The sequence below is a fragment of the Gorilla gorilla genome, chromosome 1 (genome assembly GCF_029281585.2).
Source record: "Gorilla gorilla gorilla isolate KB3781 chromosome 1, NHGRI_mGorGor1-v2.1_pri, whole genome shotgun sequence".
Classification (NCBI taxonomy): Eukaryota; Metazoa; Chordata; class Mammalia; order Primates; family Hominidae; genus Gorilla; species Gorilla gorilla.
Genome location: NC_073224.2, coordinates 203,661,646 through 203,679,303, shown reverse-complemented (window position 1 = coordinate 203,679,303; position 17,658 = coordinate 203,661,646). Strand labels below are relative to the sequence as shown.

The following is a 17,658-nucleotide window of genomic DNA, read 5'->3' as shown; positions in this document are numbered from 1 at the left end:
GAGTGAAGGTTGGGTAAGACCTTAAGTTATTTTTTGCCCTAGATCACATTACAGGTAAGTAGGTTTTTGTTTTTGTTTTTGAGTATCCTAAAAATAACTTTTGTTGTTCTCTTTGGTTGCTTTTGTAAGACACAACTCCATGGATCATATATTTTTCTCTTAATTGCCAAGTTCATAGAACTGTGAATGGCAGTTTTCAGAAATTATTACGAAGTAACCGCATAGAAAGTCCTTTGGTAATACAGGAATCCATAAGACATGTTTTTTTCAGAGAATCAAAAACCAAAAACGGTAAGGTGCTATTTTAGAGCAAGCTGTTAAGAAGCCCCTTGTGTCTCTCTCTTGTGTTTTTATAAATAGGTATCTAGAAGAGCAGAAGACAGAGAATGGAAAAGATAAGGAACAGAAACAAACAAATACCGATAAAGAAAAAATAAAAGAGAAAGGGAGCTTCTCTGACACAGGCTTGGGTGATGGAAAAATGAAATCTGATTCTTTTGCTCCCAAAACTGATTCTGAGAAGCCTTTTCGGGGCAGTCAGTCTCCCAAAAGGTATAAGCTCCGAGATGACTTTGAGAAGAAGATGGCTGACTTCCATAAGGAGGAGATGGATGATCAAGATAAGGACAAAGCTAAGGGAAGGAAGGAATCTGAGTTTGATGATGAACCCAAATTTATGTCTAAAGTCATAGGTGCAAACAAAAACCAGGAGGAGGAGAAGTCAGGCAAATGGGAGGGCCTGGTATATGCACCTCCAGGGAAGGAAAAGCAGAGAAAAACAGAGGAGCTGGAGGAGGAGTCTTTCCCAGAGAGATCCAAAAAGGAAGATCGGGGCAAGAGAAGCGAAGGTGGGCACAGGGGCTTTGTGCCTGAGAAGAATTTCCGAGTGACTGCTTATAAAGCAGTCCAGGAGAAAAGCTCATCACCTCCCCCAAGAAAGACCTCTGAGAGCCGAGACAAGCTGGGAGCGAAAGGAGATTTTCCCACAGGAAAGTCTTCCTTTTCCATTACTCGAGAGGCACAGGTCAATGTCCGGATGGACTCTTTTGATGAGGACCTCGCACGGTGAGATGTGCTCCTTCTTGATCCTCAGTGCTTTAGTGGCCTAAGTGGTGTCGCCTAGCCTTTCTCCCTGGGGACATTCTGCTGTATTCCCCCTTCTGTCTTAAGCTTCAGTGGTGATACTTTCATGTCCACCTGTGTTCACTGGAGAGTATGTGTCACAGAGTGATTGTGTGCTTTTGAAGGGGGGCAGTATCCCTGGGGTGATGAAGTATCTCTTCAGTCCTTAGTGACTGGCTCACTCTCTGTTCATCACTGCACCCCCAAGTCCAATACTGTTTCTTGTATTTAAGATAGCTTTGCCTGTGAAGCCATCCTGGATCCACTTCTTCGTTCCTAGCTGGGTTGCCAAAGTCTATAGTACGTCCCTTCCCCATCAAATAACGTAGCAATTTTATTGTATTGTATTGTATTTTTGAGACAGTCTCTCTCTCTCTCTCTCCTTTTTTTTTTTTTTTTGAGACGGGGTCTCCCTCTGTCACCCAGGCTGGAGTGCAGTGGTGCGATCTCCACTCACCGCAAGCTCCGCCTCCTGGGTTCATGCCATTCTCCTGCCTCAGCCTCCCGAGTAGCTGGGACCACAGGCCTCCACGCCCAGCTAATTTCTTGTATTTTTAGTAGAGATGGGGTTTCACCGTGTTAGCCAGGATGGTCTCGATCTCCTGACCTCGTGATCCGCCCACCTTGGCCTCCCAAAGTGCTGGGATTACAGGCGTGAGCACCGCACCCAGCCCAGAATCTCTCTCTGTCACCCAGGCTGGCATGCAGTGGTGCACTCTCAACTCACTGCAACCTCTGCCTCTCAGGTTCAAGCGATTCTCCTGCCTTAGCCTCACCAGTAGTTGGGATTACACGCACCTGCCACCACACCTGGCTAATTTTTGTATTGTTAGTAGAGTCTGGGTTACACCATGTTGGCCAGGCTGATCTTGAACTCCTGACTTCAGGTGATCTGCCTGCCTTAGCCTCCCAAAGTGCTGGGATTACAGGCATGAGCCACCGTGCCTGGCCACAATTTTAGGGTTAAGGAAGGCAATACATCTACCCCTTGTCCCCTGAACTTTAGGAAAGAGTTGGGAGGCCAAGGCTGACTGGTTTTTTACTTGGTGTAAACTACTCAGGCAGCTGGAAGTCTATGTGAACAGCATTCCAGCCACACCCTACTCCCGCTTCATGACATCACCTCCCTGAATGGCCTTGGCTGGTCATGCTAGCTGATCTTTTTATTGATTGATTGATTGAAATGGAGTCTTGAACTCCTGAGCTCAAGTGATGCTCCTGTCTCTGCCTCCCAAAGTGTTGAGATTACAAGCGTGAGCCACTGCACCCAGCTGTAGTTTATCTTTTAAAATACTTTCTCATTTGTTGGGTGTGTTAAAACCAGCAGTGACTAAGGTTTAACACTTCACTCCACTTGAAGATTCCAGTAAGAAAGAGAAGAGAGAGATTTTGTATATACTTTTCCATAGTTACAGTGCACTGAGGGTTACTTTCAACTTCGGTAGGAAGAAAAGAAGTTTATAGATAGATTTAAAACTCTTCAAAAAAGTATTTTTATGGTTTTAATGTTCTTCCTGTGTATTGTGTTCTAATTGGGCCTCCCCATATTTCTTTTTCAGACCCAGTGGCTTATTGGCTCAGGAACGCAAGCTTTGCCGAGATCTAGTCCATAGCAACAAAAAGGAACAGGAGTTTCGTTCCATTTTCCAGCACATACAATCAGCTCAGTCTCAGCGTAGCCCCTCAGAACTGTTTGCCCAACATATAGTGACCATTGTTCACCATGTTAAAGGTGAGTCCAGACCCTGGCCTGCTTCAGGCTCGTGTTCCACACTTAGAAGAAGGATGAATGATGGGTGGATAAGGCGTTTTGGGGGACCTTGTATCTCATCTAAAGGGCCTTTGAAGCTAGGGGCTAGCTAGAAGGAAATTCTGTTCAAGAAGCAGTTTCCATATTTTAATTGCAGAGCTTAGCATTTTGAAATGCTAGTAACCTGTGACCAAGAGAACAGGTTAAATCCTTAACACAAAGATTTAAAATGGTTGAAAACTGAGAAGCCAATAGCAAAATGACTTTCCTAGCATCTCTGTCTTCTCCCCTCTAAGTGATCTCTTATGGACCTTGTGGTGTGAATTTCTTCCCCAAAGTATTCTATCATTCCCCTGGGCAAATGGGGTTGGGCAAGTTAGGGAATGGCTAAGAGAAGTGATGGAGAAGCTGGGTTGGGCCAGTTGCAGGTTCCATCTGAATATAAACTCAAGCAAGAGTTGGTGCTGTGCTTCTCAGGAGAATAAGCTTCAAGTTTCTCTGTCCTAAGACATGGGAGCTACAGTGGAAATCTAGTGCCCAATATGGGACCGTGTTTGAACCAGCCATTTTTCCTTCCTCTTCTCAGTATGTTTGTTGTGTGGATTTAACTACTTTAGGTGCATCTCTGTGGTTACCGGTTCCTGCAAAAGAGTTAAAACATTGTGTCTGCCTTTGGTAACATAATGTGTTTTTTGTTTTTTTTTTGAGACGGAGTCTTGCACTGTTGCCCAGGCTGGAGTGCAGTGGCGGGATCTCAGCTCACTGCAAGTTCGGCCTCCTGGGTTCATGACATTCTTCTGCCTCAGCCTCTGGAGTAGCTGGGACAACATGCACCCGCCACCATGCCCGCTAGTTTTTTGTATTTTTAGTAGAGACGGGGTTTCACCATGTTAGCCAGGATGGTCTCAATCTCTTGACCTCGTGATCTGCCCACCTCGGCCTCCGAAAGTGGTGGGATTATAGGCTTGAGCCACTGTGCCCGGCCCATAATGTGTTTCTTTTAATCCCAACAGAGCATCACTTTGGGTCCTCAGGAATGACATTACATGAACGCTTTACTAAATACCTAAAGAGAGGAACTGAGCAGGAGGCAGCCAAAAACAAGAAAAGCCCAGAGATACACAGGTAAGGACCATGGCCTTATACTGGAGGTTATAATAAAAGACTTTGTATCAGACATTAAACTCACCTTGTTAAATTCTGCTGCTAATGCACCTTTAATACAAAATTTACAGTAACATCCTTCTGACTCTAAGAGAGCTCTAGGCATTTATATTTGAGAGTGTACAGGACATGCTTTGGGACAACAGTCTCTCACATTGGGCCTGAGGAAAACAGCTCTTTTGACATAGATTAACTCCTATATTTTTGGAAGCTGGCAAATGTTGCCTGAAATTACTGTGAGTTTCTGTAGGTAGAGTAAATGCTAGTTTCTTTTCTTGTCTTTTTTTTTTTTTTTTTTTTGAGACGGAGTCTTGCTCTGCCACCCAGGCTGGAGTGCAGTGGTGCAATCTCGGCTCACTGCAACCTCTGCCTCCCAGGTTCAAGCAATTCTCATGCCTTAGCCTCCCAAGTACCTGGGATTACAAACGTGTGCCACCATGCCCAGCTGATTTTTGTATTTTTAGTAGAGACAGGGTTTCACCACGTTGGCCAGTCTGGTCTCGAACTCCCAACCTCAGGTGACCTGCCCACCTCAGCCTCCCAAAGTGCTGGGATTACAGGCGTGAGCCACTGCGCCCAGCCTAATGCTAGTTTCTTTAGGTAAGCCTGTATATTAATATTTCATGGTAGTTTAATCATGGGTAGTTGGATTCTTCTGGAAGAATTTGCCTGGGGGCTAGAGGCGGGAGCTTGTAGGATTATCTCACAGAATTTTAAAGCCCAGCAGGTTTAAAGACTGTTCCATTTGGTTGTGGGAGTCAGTTCAGTGGATAGGGACTAGAAACAAAGTTGGCCTTATCTTTGAGGCTATGGGTGAGTCCATCTTTCTGTGTGTAGCAAAACCAGGAGAGAACAAAAACCTCTAACTTCCGTTACACTGTGGGAACCTGGGACTGTGTGTGTGTGTGTGTGTGTGTGTGTGTGTGTGTGTGTGTGTGTCTGTCTGCCTATGGGAGAGTGTAAGTATATAAGAGTTAAAGTAATACATACATAAGTCATGAAACGTAAGGAAAAATAATGCCTGTGAATCTATTAGCCAACTTAAGAGCTAGAATATTACCAGTATCATATTCACACAATGGAATACTATATCGTTTTGTATTTTCAATTTTAGGAGAATAGACATTTCCCCCAGTACATTCAGAAAACATGGTTTGGCTCATGATGAAATGAAAAGTCCCCGGGAACCTGGCTACAAGGTGAACTGTTGATTTGATCAGTAATTCCAACAAAATGAGTGCGTTGGGCATGAACTTGACAGAAATGTGTTTGTTTAAATTACTCTCTACTTAAGTTTGTGTTTTTCTTTTAAGGATGGGCATAATTCTAAAAATGAACTACAAAGGGTTAATTTTTATTAAATGTATCAACAACCTTTGTGAAGTGGTTAGAATATGGTAAATGACCCCAAAGTCTATTGAGGTGAGCTTGAGAAAAAAAAGAGAGGAGTTTTGGAACAAGTGCCCATGATGAGAGAAGAAACTTTTTGTGATATTTTTCTGCTTGTAAGTATTATCAAATCAACTGTATACATGCACTATTTCCAACCATGATTTCAGAAAGACATGCATGTCAGAGAAGAGTGAAATATTCATGTCTTAACTTAAGTAGACTGTTTTTAAACAGCTGGTCCAGTTTTTTTTCCTAACATTGTACCATATCTATCATCTGTCAATTACTGTTACTTAAAGCTAAAGATTACTTTGATGGCCCAGCTACATTTGCAGTGATGTGCACGTAAACACTGTTATTAAGAGGTTAAAGCTTGTATACAATCTTTTACTGTGAAATAACTAAATTGGGCTTTAAAAAAATCTTAGTATTTATTGATCTTCATTCACATATACAGTTGAAATTTAAAATAACAGATGGTTATTCCAATGCTGCTGAAACCTTTTCTAAAAAATACTTGTTTTGTTGGTTGAATGTGATGAGAGGCGCTTCTGGGCAGTCTCTCTTCTCTCCCACCCGTCTTTCCTCCTCGGAGTACCCCTTCTCCAGCTTGGTACTAGCCATGTAAAACCCAAGGTTTTCTTTAAAACATCAGAAGAGATCTCATCCTCCATGCCTCAAAAAAGCCAACTCATTGGAGGTGTTACCCCTGGGAGCAGTGTTGCATTTGTCTTTTTGTCTTTTTTTGCTCTTTGGAGGATGCAGAGGCCCAGTTCCCTCTGTTAGGAAACAAATTAAGTGATAAAACAATAAACGGCCGGGCAAGGTGGCTCAAGCCTGTAATCCCAGCACTTTGGGAGGCCGAGGTGGGTGGATCACCTGAGGTCGAGAGTTTGAGACCAGCCTGACCTACATGGTGAAACCCCATCTCTACTAAAAATACAAAATTAGCCGGGTGTGGTAGTGCATGCCTGTAATCCCAGCTACCTGGGAGGCTGAGGCAGGAGAATCACTTGAACCTGGGAGGTGGAGGTTGCAGTGAGCCAAGATCCCGCCATTGTACTCCAGCCAGGGCAACAAGAGCGAAACTCTGTCTCAAAAAAAAAGAAAAAAAAAAAAGAATAAACCTAGTTTCTGTCACTCCTGCTGTTAAACTTTTTTTTTTTTTAAAGTTTAGTAATTCACATATGTAAACTATTAATGCAGAATGAACTGCTCATTTCTTCCTCCCTGAGTTACCTCCATGAGACAAATCCTAGTGTGGGATGTCCCGGAACTACCATGCACCTTTGCCCCACTGAGTTTCCCAAGAATTGTTGAAAGACTTTGCTGCAGTGGTCTGAGCAGGTGTGCTGTTGCTGCTGCAAAACATACCTTCATAGCTGAACTGCTTAGGAAGCCAGCAGAGAAGTTTTTTCCTTCCTTCCTTCCTTCCTTCCTTCCTTCCTTCCTTCCTTCCTTCCTTCCTTCCCTCCTCCCTTTCTTCCCTCCTCCCTTCCTTCCTCCCTCCCTTCCTTCTTCCCTCCCTTCCTTCTTCCCTCCCTTCCTCCCTTTCTACCTGTTTCTTTGGTTTCTTTCCCCCTTCCCCTTCCCTTCCCTTTCCTTTCACCTGATAATACCAGTTTATGAATTCCCCATAGTTTTTGATATTCCCTTTCTAGAGAAATTTGTCAGTATAACTCAGGGTTTTGAAGGCTGCTTAAGTCTTCCATTGTCTCTCTTTGGACTCAGTACTCAGAGATAATTCCAAGTGGAGGATAAGCCATGGGTGGATACTACAGTATAGGTAGGGGAAGGTGAGCTTTTCTATTCTTAGTGGTGGCTAATCCTGAGCCAGCCCAACCACCTACTTTTCCAGAGCTAATTTTAGCCTTCTCAACTTTTTTTTTTTTTTTTTTTTTTTTTTTTGAGAGATAGTCTCGTTCTGTTGGCCAGGATGGAGTGCAGTGGTGCGATCTCAGCTCACTGCAACCTCCACCTCCTGGGTTTAAGCGATTCTTCTGCTTTAGCCTCCCTAGTAGCTGGGATTACAGGCACACGCCACCTCGCTCGGCTGATTTTTGTATTTTTAGTAGAGAACAGGGTTTTGGTTGTTGCCCATGCTGGTCTTGAACTCCTGAGCTCAAGTGATCCGCCTGCCTCGGCCTCCCAAAGTTCTGGAATTACAGGCGTGAGCCACTGCACCTGGCCAGCCTTCTCAACTTCTAAACTAGCCAGAGTCATTACTGGGCCAGAAAGGAAACAAAGTGAGATCAATGCATAGCATTTTCAGAAGGCCAGCATCATTGTTTTGGAGAACTGGCGTGGGTTCTGTGAGGGATCCTTATGGAGTAACTTCTGTGGGACATCCTGCATCCCTTCCAAGCTTGGGTGAGATGCCTCACATTTCCCAGTGCTTCCTCTGCACCCCTCCATTGGAGTAAAAACCACAGTTTGTGGGATGGTTGAGTTGACAGCTCTGAATCCCAGAAACCTTAATTTTGGCTTATCTTTTGATAGGGTGAGGGAAAATACAAAGATGATCCTGTTGATCTCCGCCTTGATATTGAACGTCGTAAAAAACATAAGGAGAGAGATCTTAAACGAGGTAAATCGAGAGAATCAGTGGATTCCCGAGACTCCAGTCACTCAAGGGAAAGGTCAGCTGAAAAAACAGAGAAAACTCATAAAGGATCAAAGAAACAGAAGTACGTAAGCCCCTGTTACCCCTTTCAGACTCTTAAGTTTCTTGTCTGTCCCCTTTGGGCTATACACCAGAACTTTCAAATCAGAGGAGTTTAGGGTTAGTAATTATAGCAACCTGTTTCTTCTTTTAATCCATGTAAATGTCAGGTAGGGTCCCTAGTTTGAAAACAATTTCTACATCAAAATAGTGTGATCTTTGTCCAAAGAAGGCTTCATGAGAGAAGTTAATCTGTTAAATTGACCACAGGGATGGTGTGGAGAATCATTAGAATCATTTGGGAATTCCTTTTGCAGTTTTAGATGTGCCTTTTTCATCACACATTTTCATGGGGAAGTTGTATTTTAGAAATGGCCCAAAGTCATTGTCAAGTAATAACACTGTTTAGTCAAAGAAACAGGGTGGAACTAGATAGTACATGATTGTTGATCTTAAGTGCCTTTTAAACTAGTTTTACAGACAGTTCCAAGAGAGGTGTTCCAGGTACTCCTTAAACAAAGGTGGCATTGTTGAACTTTGTGGGGCAACATTCATGCCTGTGTCCTGATGTTTCTGTTTACGTTTTTGAATGTTCCATGACTTTTTAATCATGTGTCACGAAAAGTAGCACAGTTGAAGCCCCATACCTTCTGGTAAGAAGCAGCACTTCTGCTGATTTTGAACTTTAGCTAGCAAGCATTTTTTTTTTTTTTTTTTTTTTTTGAGATGGAGTCTTGCTCTGTTGCCTAGGCTAGAGTGCAGTGGCGCAATCTCAGCTCACTGCAACCTCCGCCTCGCGGGTTCAAGCAATTCTCCTGCCTCAGCCTCCTGAGTAGCTGGGATTACAGGTGCCCACTACCACGCCCAGCTAATTTTTTGTATTTAGAGATGGAGTTTCACCATGTTGGCCAGTCTGGTCTTGAACTCCTGACCTCATGATTCACCCACCTCGACCTCCCAAAGTGCTAGGATTACAGGCATGAGCCACCATGCCTGGCCGCGTTTTTATATCAGTTTTTCATAACCCCTTGAGATAAATTGAACAGTTGGTGTGATATCCATTTTGCCCATTTGAAAGATAAGCCAAGCTTAGAATAATGTGCCTTACGATCACAAGTATTGGCCGGGTGTAGTGGCTCATGCCTGTAATCCCAGCACTTTGGGAGGCCGAGGCAGGAAGATCACGTGGTCAGGAGTTCAAGACCAGCCTGGCCAATATCGTGAAACCCTGTCTCTACTAAAAAAAAAAAAAAAAAAAAATTAGCCGGGCATGGTGGCGTGCGCCTGTAATCCCAGCTACTTGGGAGGCTAAGGCAGGAGAATCGCTTGAACCTGGGAGGCGGAGGTTGCAGTGAGCCGAGTTCTCACCACTGCATTCCAGCCTAGGCGACAGAGTGAGACTTCATCTCAAAAAAAAAAAAAAAAAAAATCACAAGTATCAGCTGACCTCAAACACGGATCTTTTGTTCTACTTTGTCTCCCATTCCAATGTGTTACTTATGCATTAGGAGCCTTGGCAGCTTTTGGGGCCGCCCATAGATAAAGAACCTGCGAATCCTCAGCAGGGAATGGAAGTGGTAGTACAGTAGTGCCTGGGCCGCCACTTAGAAGTGGAACATGAACCCCTCAAGCATTTCAGAGTTGAGTCTGAATAGCTAACTCTGATTTCCTCTCCCTGGAACACATGCCTACCTCTGACTTGCGATGTGACTTTGAACAAGTCCCCTGCAAACCCTGGTATTCTGTGATTTATTTATTTTTATTTTTTATTTTTTTGGAGACACGATCTTGCTCTGTCACCCAGGCTGGAGTGCAGTGGCACGATCATAGCTCACGGCATCCTCGAACTCCTGGGCTCAAGTGATCCTCCTGCCTCAGCCTTCCAACTAGGCTGAGCTAGGAGTACAGGTATGCACCATGATGCCCGGCTAATTTTTAAAAATTTTTTGTAGAGACCAGGGCTTGCTATGTTTCCCATGCTGGTCTTGAACTCTTGGCCTCAAGTGATTCCCACCCACCTCCTTGGCCTCCCAAATCACGGGATTACAGGCATGAGCTACCACACCTGGCCCATTTTGAGACAGGGTCTTGCTGTGTCGCCCAGGCTGGAGCGCAGTGATGCAATCACTGGCCTACTGTGGCTTTGACCTCCTGGGCTCAAGTGATCTACCCATCTCAGCCTCCCAGTCAGCTGGGACTACAGGTGTACACCATCATGCCTGGCTAATTTCGTATTTCTTGTACAGTTGAGGTTTTGCCATGTTGCCCAGGATGGTCTAGAACTCCTGGGCTCAAGCAATCTGCCTGCCTTGGCCTCCTGAAGTGCTGGGATTACAGGCATGAGCCACTGTGCCCAGCCAGAACTTTTTTTATATAACTGAAGAATGACTTACCCAGGTCACACAGCTAATAAGAGACAATGCTGGCCGGATGCGGCGGCTCACGCCTGTAATCCCAGCACTTTGGGAGGCTGAGGTGGGTGGAGCATGAGGTCAGAAGATTGAGACCATCCTGGCCAACATGGTGAAACCCTTTCTCTACTAAAAATACAAAAATTAACCGGGCATGGTGGTGGGTGCCTGTAATCCCCACTGCTCGGGAGGCTGAGGCGGGAGAATCGTTTAAACCCAGGAGGTGGAGGTTGCAGTGAGCCGAGATTGCACGACTGCACTCCAGCCTGGCGACAGAGTGAGACTCCATCTCAACAAAAACAAAAAAAGACAATGCAAAGACTCAAATTTGAGGCCTTTTGAGAGTCTTTTTTTTTTTTTTTTTTTTTTGAGGTAGAGTCTCGCTCTGTCGCCCAGGCTGGAGTGCAGTGATACGATCTCGGCTCACTGCAACCTCTGCCTCCTGGGTTCAAGTGATTCTCCTGTCTCAGCCTCCTGAGTAGCTGGGATTACAGATGCTTTCCACCACACCCAGCTAATTTTTGTATTTTTAGTAGAGATGGGGTTTCGCCATGTTGGCCAGGCTGGTCTCGAACTCCTGACCTCAAGTGATCCAGCCGCCTTGGCCTCCCAAAGTGCTGGGATTACAGGAGAGAGCCACTACGCCCGGCCAGAGAGTCTTATTTTTGAAAACCTCTTGAAATAGCACGGATGTTTAGTGGGGTCAGAGTTGAAGTTACATGAATCCTATGACAGTAACTTAGATTTCCCCTTTGTGTGAGTAAGTGTGTGTGGGTGAGGAGCAGGGAGCATGATGCCTTTCATAATGGAAGACTGAGGGAGGGAAGGACAATGATAGGTTACTGACATTTGGCTGGCTCTGCTACTCCTCCATTCCTGGGATCCTGGCCTTGCTGCCCCCTAGAGGTATTCAGTAACCTCCACTATCACATGGCAGGGCTGGTACTGACTTTAGTACATAGATAATGACTCATCGTATTAAGCTAATTTGCCCTAGTCTGTAATTTCCCCTAGAGGAAGGAAAGGGAAGGGAAATAACTCTGGGAGAGTTGCGCCAGATCCTAGGCTTAGTCACACAACCTGTTTGAGCTCAGTGGGAGGTAATATGTGGAGTCGTGGTATAATTAGTCAGAGCTAGGTTAGAATCCGGGCTCTGCTCACTTCTCTCACCTGAGCCTCCTACCTGTAAAATGAGGGAAATAATACTGAGTTGTATTGTCCTTTACTGCATGCCAGCTATGTTGGTGTAAAGTGTTTAAACACAGTGTTTATTTAGAGAACGCTGTAAGACAGGTAGCATTCCTGTAAGAAATAAAAGTAATAGAAAGCACTAACAGATGATAATATACAAAGCTATTTATCTGGCCCAGTACCAGATACTTTGGAGCTCTCAATATAGTGTTAATTTCCTTCTCCCTTATTAATTCATGCCTGTATCTTAGACTGAGCTCCTGGAGGCCATGGACTGTGTTTTGTTCCTGCTTCTGTGTATGTCATATGTTTATCACAGACTCAGACATAGATGTGTCACTGAACATGACTGACAGAATTGAGAGGAGGTATCTTGGGTGGGTAGGTTGGGGGTGAGCTGGCTTTATAAGGTTACTCATCATCAGTTTCTTCCATCACAGGCATACTTTTGATTGCCCTGTGCTTATCCATGAGGCCCCAGCCAAGCAGTGTCCCCTAGAAAGATGATTGATCACCCTGGCTCTTCTCTTTTCACAGGAAGCATCGGAGAGCAAGAGACAGGTCCAGATCCTCCTCCTCTTCCTCCCAGTCATCTCACTCCTACAAAGCAGAAGAGTACACTGAAGAGACAGAGGAACGAGAGGAGAGCACCACGGGCTTTGACAAATCAAGACTGGGGACCAAAGACTTTGTGGGTCCAAGTGAAAGAGGAGGTGGCAGAGCTCGAGGAACCTTTGTAAGACCTTCCCCTCTCCCCCTTTCTCTGAGACCCTTGCTCCTTCCAACTCTGATTACGTTTCACCAGAATACCAGTTTTGTTGCCTTTGACATAAGTAATCCAATCCAAAGACCCTGGAATCTTTGGTTCTCCTTCCCACATTTCCTGGCCTTTCCGTTTTTTGTTACTTTTCTGTTAATAATCACTTAGCTAGAAAGCCTCTTATGGCTTCTGGTCTCAGAACTTCCCCCACTTAACCTTCACTACTGCTGTTTATAGGGAGGCCCTTGGGGCAGGTTTGTCCTCTGTGTAGGCTGCAGACTTGAGATGAGCAGAAAGGGAATGGCTGGAAACCAGCTGACCAGCATATGACTGGAAGACAGCTGTCTATTCCACACCAGAAAAATGTTTGAACAAAAAGCAGGGGGGGTTGTTCCCCATTCCTGGCATGATCCTTTGTTCTTTTTCCCTCATTTATTGCAATAGCAGTTTCGAGCCAGAGGAAGAGGCTGGGGCAGAGGCAACTACTCTGGGAACAATAACAACAACAGCAACAACGATTTTCAAAAAAGAAACCGGGAAGAGGAGTGGGACCCAGAGTACACACCCAAAAGCAAGAAGTATTACTTGGTATGTGTCTGGGGATAACCAGGAAGGGTTAGAGGGCCTTTGACACACACAGTAGCTGATACCAGGCCTTAATTAGTTTGTCCAAAACTGCGATTAAATGTATGTGCAGGATTATTGCATTGGGGCATGTGTACTTGCATAGTGCTAACTAGATGGGTGTCCTCTAGAGAGGCAGTCCTGGTCTTCAGAGGGTTTATCACTGAAGATGTTTGTGGATTCCAAGATAAGCAAGAAGCATTGGTCTTGTCTTTTTAGTCTGTGAACTTGTTTTACTGCTCACCCACCACCAACCTCAGCCTCCCTCATTTCTGTAGATACAGCCATAACCCTTCCCTGATGCTGCTGTCCCTCTCTGCCACTCCTTCATGCAAGAATGACAAGAAAGACCGCTCAGGATCTCTTTGAGGAAAGGGATGTCTCTCCAAAATGAAATGCCAGTGGGGCTTCTCTCATCTAGGCTGTTGATCATTCCTGTGCACTCTGGGCCTCCCTCAGATTAATACTTTTATAGGCTGAAGTACCTGGCCTTGAGTGAGCTCTCTTGGCCTTGATATGTAACAGCAGACTAAGATCCAAGCTGGTGTGAGTGTTATAACTAAGGTAAAGGAGCAGCTGAATCTCCATCACTTGCCAAAATGGCTGGAATGGATCTGTATTGTCAGTTGGACAGCTAGGAAACAGGTTGTGTGTGGATGGCTATGCGTGGCCACCATCCCTTTTCTAGGGTTGCTGCTGCTGGAAGCTGCTTTGAGGCTACTAGAGGACCTTTGAACTTATCTCTAGGGAATTGTAGTTGGCTGGGCCCGGGTTAGGTGCTGGAGTGGGATTGCTGTAGGGAAAAGATTAAAGGCCCTCTCCCTTGCTCCTATCTGCCACCTGAGAGAGTATTGCCAGCCTGATTCATTTAGTGTGAACAAGCAGCCATGGTCAGAAGAAGCTGACACCTGCTGAGCTGAGCTCCAACAGCCTAAGACCCTAGCTTGTGTGGGGGGTGGTTTAGACTCTGAAGTCATGGGGCTGATAAGGTAATGACTGCTGGTTTTCAAAATGCTTTCTCATTCATTGTTTGATTGGATCCCTCCTTCTGTCTCATGAGATTGTCAGAGCAAGGATTGTTTGAAATGTAGGTTAATCCTTTCCTTGAACTAAGTGAAAAAAAATGAAATGTAGGTTAAGTGTTTTTCCTACCTCGTCACACTGCCTCCTTGCATAAAACAGGGGAGATACAAAATGAGAGTGTGGAGGTGGAGGATCAGGAAAGCCCCAGCCCCAACATTGGATTCTGAGCATTTGGAGTGCAGTGGCATGATCTTGGCTCACTGCAGCCTCTGCCTCCTGGATTCAAGCAGTTCTCCTGCGTCAGCCTCCTGAGTAGCTGGGACTACATGCGCACACCCCCATGCCTGGCTAAATTTTTTTTTTTTTTTTTTTTTTTTTTTGTATTTTAGTAGAGACGGGGTTTTCACCGTATAGCCCAGGCTGGTCTCGAAATTCTGAGCTCAGACAATCTGCCTGCTTCGGCCTCCCAAAGTGCTAGGATTACAGGCATGAGCCACTGCACCCAGCCGCATTGCCTCCTTTCTTAGCTGCCTAACAACCCAGTTCACATGGAGTTGCACGTTTTGGTGTGATTGGCTTTCTCAAACTCATCCTTTGAGAGAGGATATACTAAATCATACGGAGTTGCTTAAAGTTCCTAAGCTGTTTCCACGTTTGCAGAGTGGGAGGTGATAATGATAGGGTAGATATGAGATAGTACATAAATGTCTTACCTCAGTGCTCAGTGACATTTTTATTTTCTTTAAACTATTAAGGGTTCTTGCTCAGTGAATCATCATCATTGTCAATCATCGTTACAGTGCCCAAGCTGTTACCTTAAAATTCCTAAATCACCCAACTGATATTCTCATGGATCTGAACCACTGGCATTTTTGGAGTGGGGGACAGGGAGAAGTGCAGAAAAGGATCAAAAGGCTGGGTTAGGGCACAGGTTCTTTTGGGAAAGGCACATTTGGGTGCGTGCAGAGAAGAGAGCTCTGGCCACATCTTGTTCACTCTGGCACTGATGGCAATTTTCTTTCCCCTCAGCATGATGACCGTGAAGGTGAAGGCAGTGACAAGTGGGTGAGCCGGGGCCGGGGCCGAGGAGCCTTTCCTCGGGGTCGGGGCCGGTTCATGTTCCGGAAATCAAGTACCAGCCCCAAGTGGGCCCATGACAAGTTCAGTGGGGAGGAAGGGGAGATTGAAGACGACGAGAGTGGGACAGAGAACCGAGAAGAGAAGGACAATATACAGCCCACAACCGAGTAGGGGCCACCCTTGACGGGATTCCTGCCCAGGGGAGAGAGGCGCTGGGAAGATGGCTGGTGAGGAGCTTAACAGAGGAACCTCAAGAAGATTCTGAAAATCCTACCCCCACCCCCCACCAGCCGCACAGATTGTACTACCGCGAAAGGCATCCCTGGCGCTGTCTCCCACTGGACAGAGGAGGCTGGCCGTGGGGCCCGGGGGTCAGGCCCAGCTTTTGAGCAGAATACAACACATTGGGCTTTAGCTGTTTTTCTCATTTGTTGTTGGTGTGTGGGGTGGGGGCAGGGGTAGGGCGGGAGAGCGATGCTTGGATTTTTGTTTCCTATTAGAAACCAACAGTTTTGTTCTAATTTCATTTCATTTGGAGCTAAGATGACTAATTTGATGATTTTCAATCTCTTTTCCCCTGTCCTGATTTTAAAAGCCCCCTCCTTTTTTTTTTTTCTTTTTTTAGGCATATGTAGTAATATTAGAAACATTTAATTTGGGAAACTTTGATTCTTGAAAGAGAAAACAAAAGCATGTGAATAAACTTTGAAGTGTTCACCTCAGTTTGGGACCAAACTGCTTGGATCTTTGTAAAAACCGGTTTTGTATGTTAAGGAGGAGTTTAAGGCCTTTCCGACCACCTTGTGTTCCCCTTTTCTGCGCAGCCATGTATCACGTGGAGTTGCTCCTTACCACACCTCACGTGCCCCTGAGCCCTATTTCCTGATTTCTTCTGGGCTGGACTTCCCCGTTCTCCACCAGCAGCTCCAGTATCCCAAACTTTCTAGTCCTGCTGATCCTCCCAGCAACGGGGTGGAAACTGGAGGGCAGTGTCTGGTCTGTTTTCTAAGAAACTTATGAATTCTATTATCTTTACAAATATAAGATGAGAAAATTTTTTCAATATTTTTTATTAATCTTTTTATAAAATGAAAAGAAACTCCTATGATCGATTAAGGAAGGTGGTTATGGCTGGGTGGTTCAGGGGTTTTTTTGGGTTTCTTTTTTTTTTTTCTTTGTCTTTTTAACCTTAAGCTGTTTAAGTTGAAGCATTCTCAGATGTTTGGGGGGAAACATCCTCTTAAAATGGGTCCTTGTGCTTGCCTTCTGGGGAGGCGGTCCTGAGCAGGTGAATCATAAGGCATTTATGCATATGTTATATGCGGACTGCACCCACCTCTCCCCCCCAGCCTTTGCCTCTTGGGTTGTTGTGCTGCTTTCCCCTTACTTTGCTACATTTCTATAGTTAAGTTGGTTTTACTTGAATGATTCATGTTTAGGGGGAAAATGAAAATCTCCCTTAAAATTTGTTTCAACTCCTCCTGCAAATAAAATAAATGAAGTGGCAGATGTAAACGGGCTCTGTTCATTGTCATCCTGAGTGTGTGTGTGTGTTGAGGGTGGTAGATAACTTCCCACGGCAGTTTCAGAAAACCTGAAAGACAAAGGGCCTGTGGGACCTTGCGCAGGCTGCTGGAGTCCCAGACAGACACAGTCGTTCCTGGGAGGAGCATTGTGTACCTTGGACACCCCAGGAGAAACAGATTTTTTCCACTGGTGTCATAGGCAAGGACTTTGGCTTCCTTCCTGGTGGTGGGGCAGGGATGAAGGGATGTGGTTAGTAGGCTCAGCCTTCTACCTGAAAGAGCCTATCCCACATGGACTGGCCATAGCGTGGGCCCTAACCTTCAGACTCCTGCCGGCTGGGGACTCAACTGTGAGCAGAAATCTTGGAAGCTGGTAAAATTCATTCTCCCGGCCTAACTCCCAGGGAAAACCTGGAGGTGTTTTCTGAAACCAAACTAGACCTCTGGCCCTAAAGCAGGGGCCTTTGCTGTGTCCTTCCTATATGGGGGTAGAGAGTGGGTACGGGGCCAGAGAGGAGTACGCCTTGAAGGAAAGCAGACTGGAAGTGTCCACTCAAAGCTATTGCTGGTACAAGGGCAGCCACTTCATTCACTCAAGGCCGGTTTAGAGCGGTTGCTACCTGCTGGGGGGCCCCACCCTGGTATGTGCCTCTCCCCACCTTTTCCCCTCAAGCCAAAAGCTTGTGAGCTGGGGGAGGGTAGGCCTGGAAAGGCTGTGCAAATTGTAGCTGGGAGCCTCCGGGCAAAAGCTGAGGGAAAGGGAGAGGCGGCTGGCCTAAAATTTAGGTGGGCGGAAGAACCTGTGACGGAGCTGTGACCGCTGCACAGGCCAGAGACCCTGGAGTCCTCCTCACCCCGGGGTTGGGGGCCGGACCTGCTGAGCCGGGCCGCCCCCTCTCCACACCCACTACCAGCACCTGGCCCGACCTATCGGCTGGCGGCCACGCCTCCTT

At 45.7% G+C, this 17,658-nt stretch overlaps 1 protein-coding gene and 1 long non-coding RNA gene across 17 annotated transcripts in view; one reads left to right on the top strand and one right to left on the bottom strand.

Annotated features, from left to right (window-relative positions):
- Positions 1-16,694, top strand: part of THRAP3 (thyroid hormone receptor associated protein 3) — an 80,028-nt gene extending 63,334 nt beyond the window's left edge. For 8 of the 16 annotated variants that reach the window (XM_004025461.4, XM_055391839.2, XM_019015335.3 and 5 more), the window contains 8 exons: positions 361-1,065; positions 2,682-2,854; positions 3,886-3,997; positions 5,151-5,235; positions 7,928-8,115; positions 12,230-12,428; positions 12,897-13,040; positions 15,129-16,694. In XM_004025461.4, coding sequence (XP_004025510.1) covers positions 361-1,065; positions 2,682-2,854; positions 3,886-3,997; positions 5,151-5,235; positions 7,928-8,115; positions 12,230-12,428; positions 12,897-13,040; positions 15,129-15,350 — 1,828 coding nt within the window. In that variant the 3' untranslated portion in view covers positions 15,351-16,694. The remainder of the gene's footprint in view (positions 1-360; positions 1,066-2,681; positions 2,855-3,885; positions 3,998-5,150; positions 5,236-7,927; positions 8,116-12,229; positions 12,429-12,896; positions 13,041-15,128) is intronic. The other 8 variants (XM_019015346.3, XM_055391901.2, XM_055391875.2 and 5 more) reach the window with 1 other exon arrangement.
- On the bottom strand, positions 16,337-17,620 carry LOC129534534 (uncharacterized). The gene is made up of 2 exons (XR_008681151.2): positions 17,025-17,620; positions 16,337-16,925 (listed from the first exon to the last, which is right to left on the bottom strand). It is a non-coding gene; the product is annotated as an uncharacterized lncRNA (long non-coding RNA).
- Between the last annotated feature and the right edge of the window lie 38 nt (positions 17,621-17,658).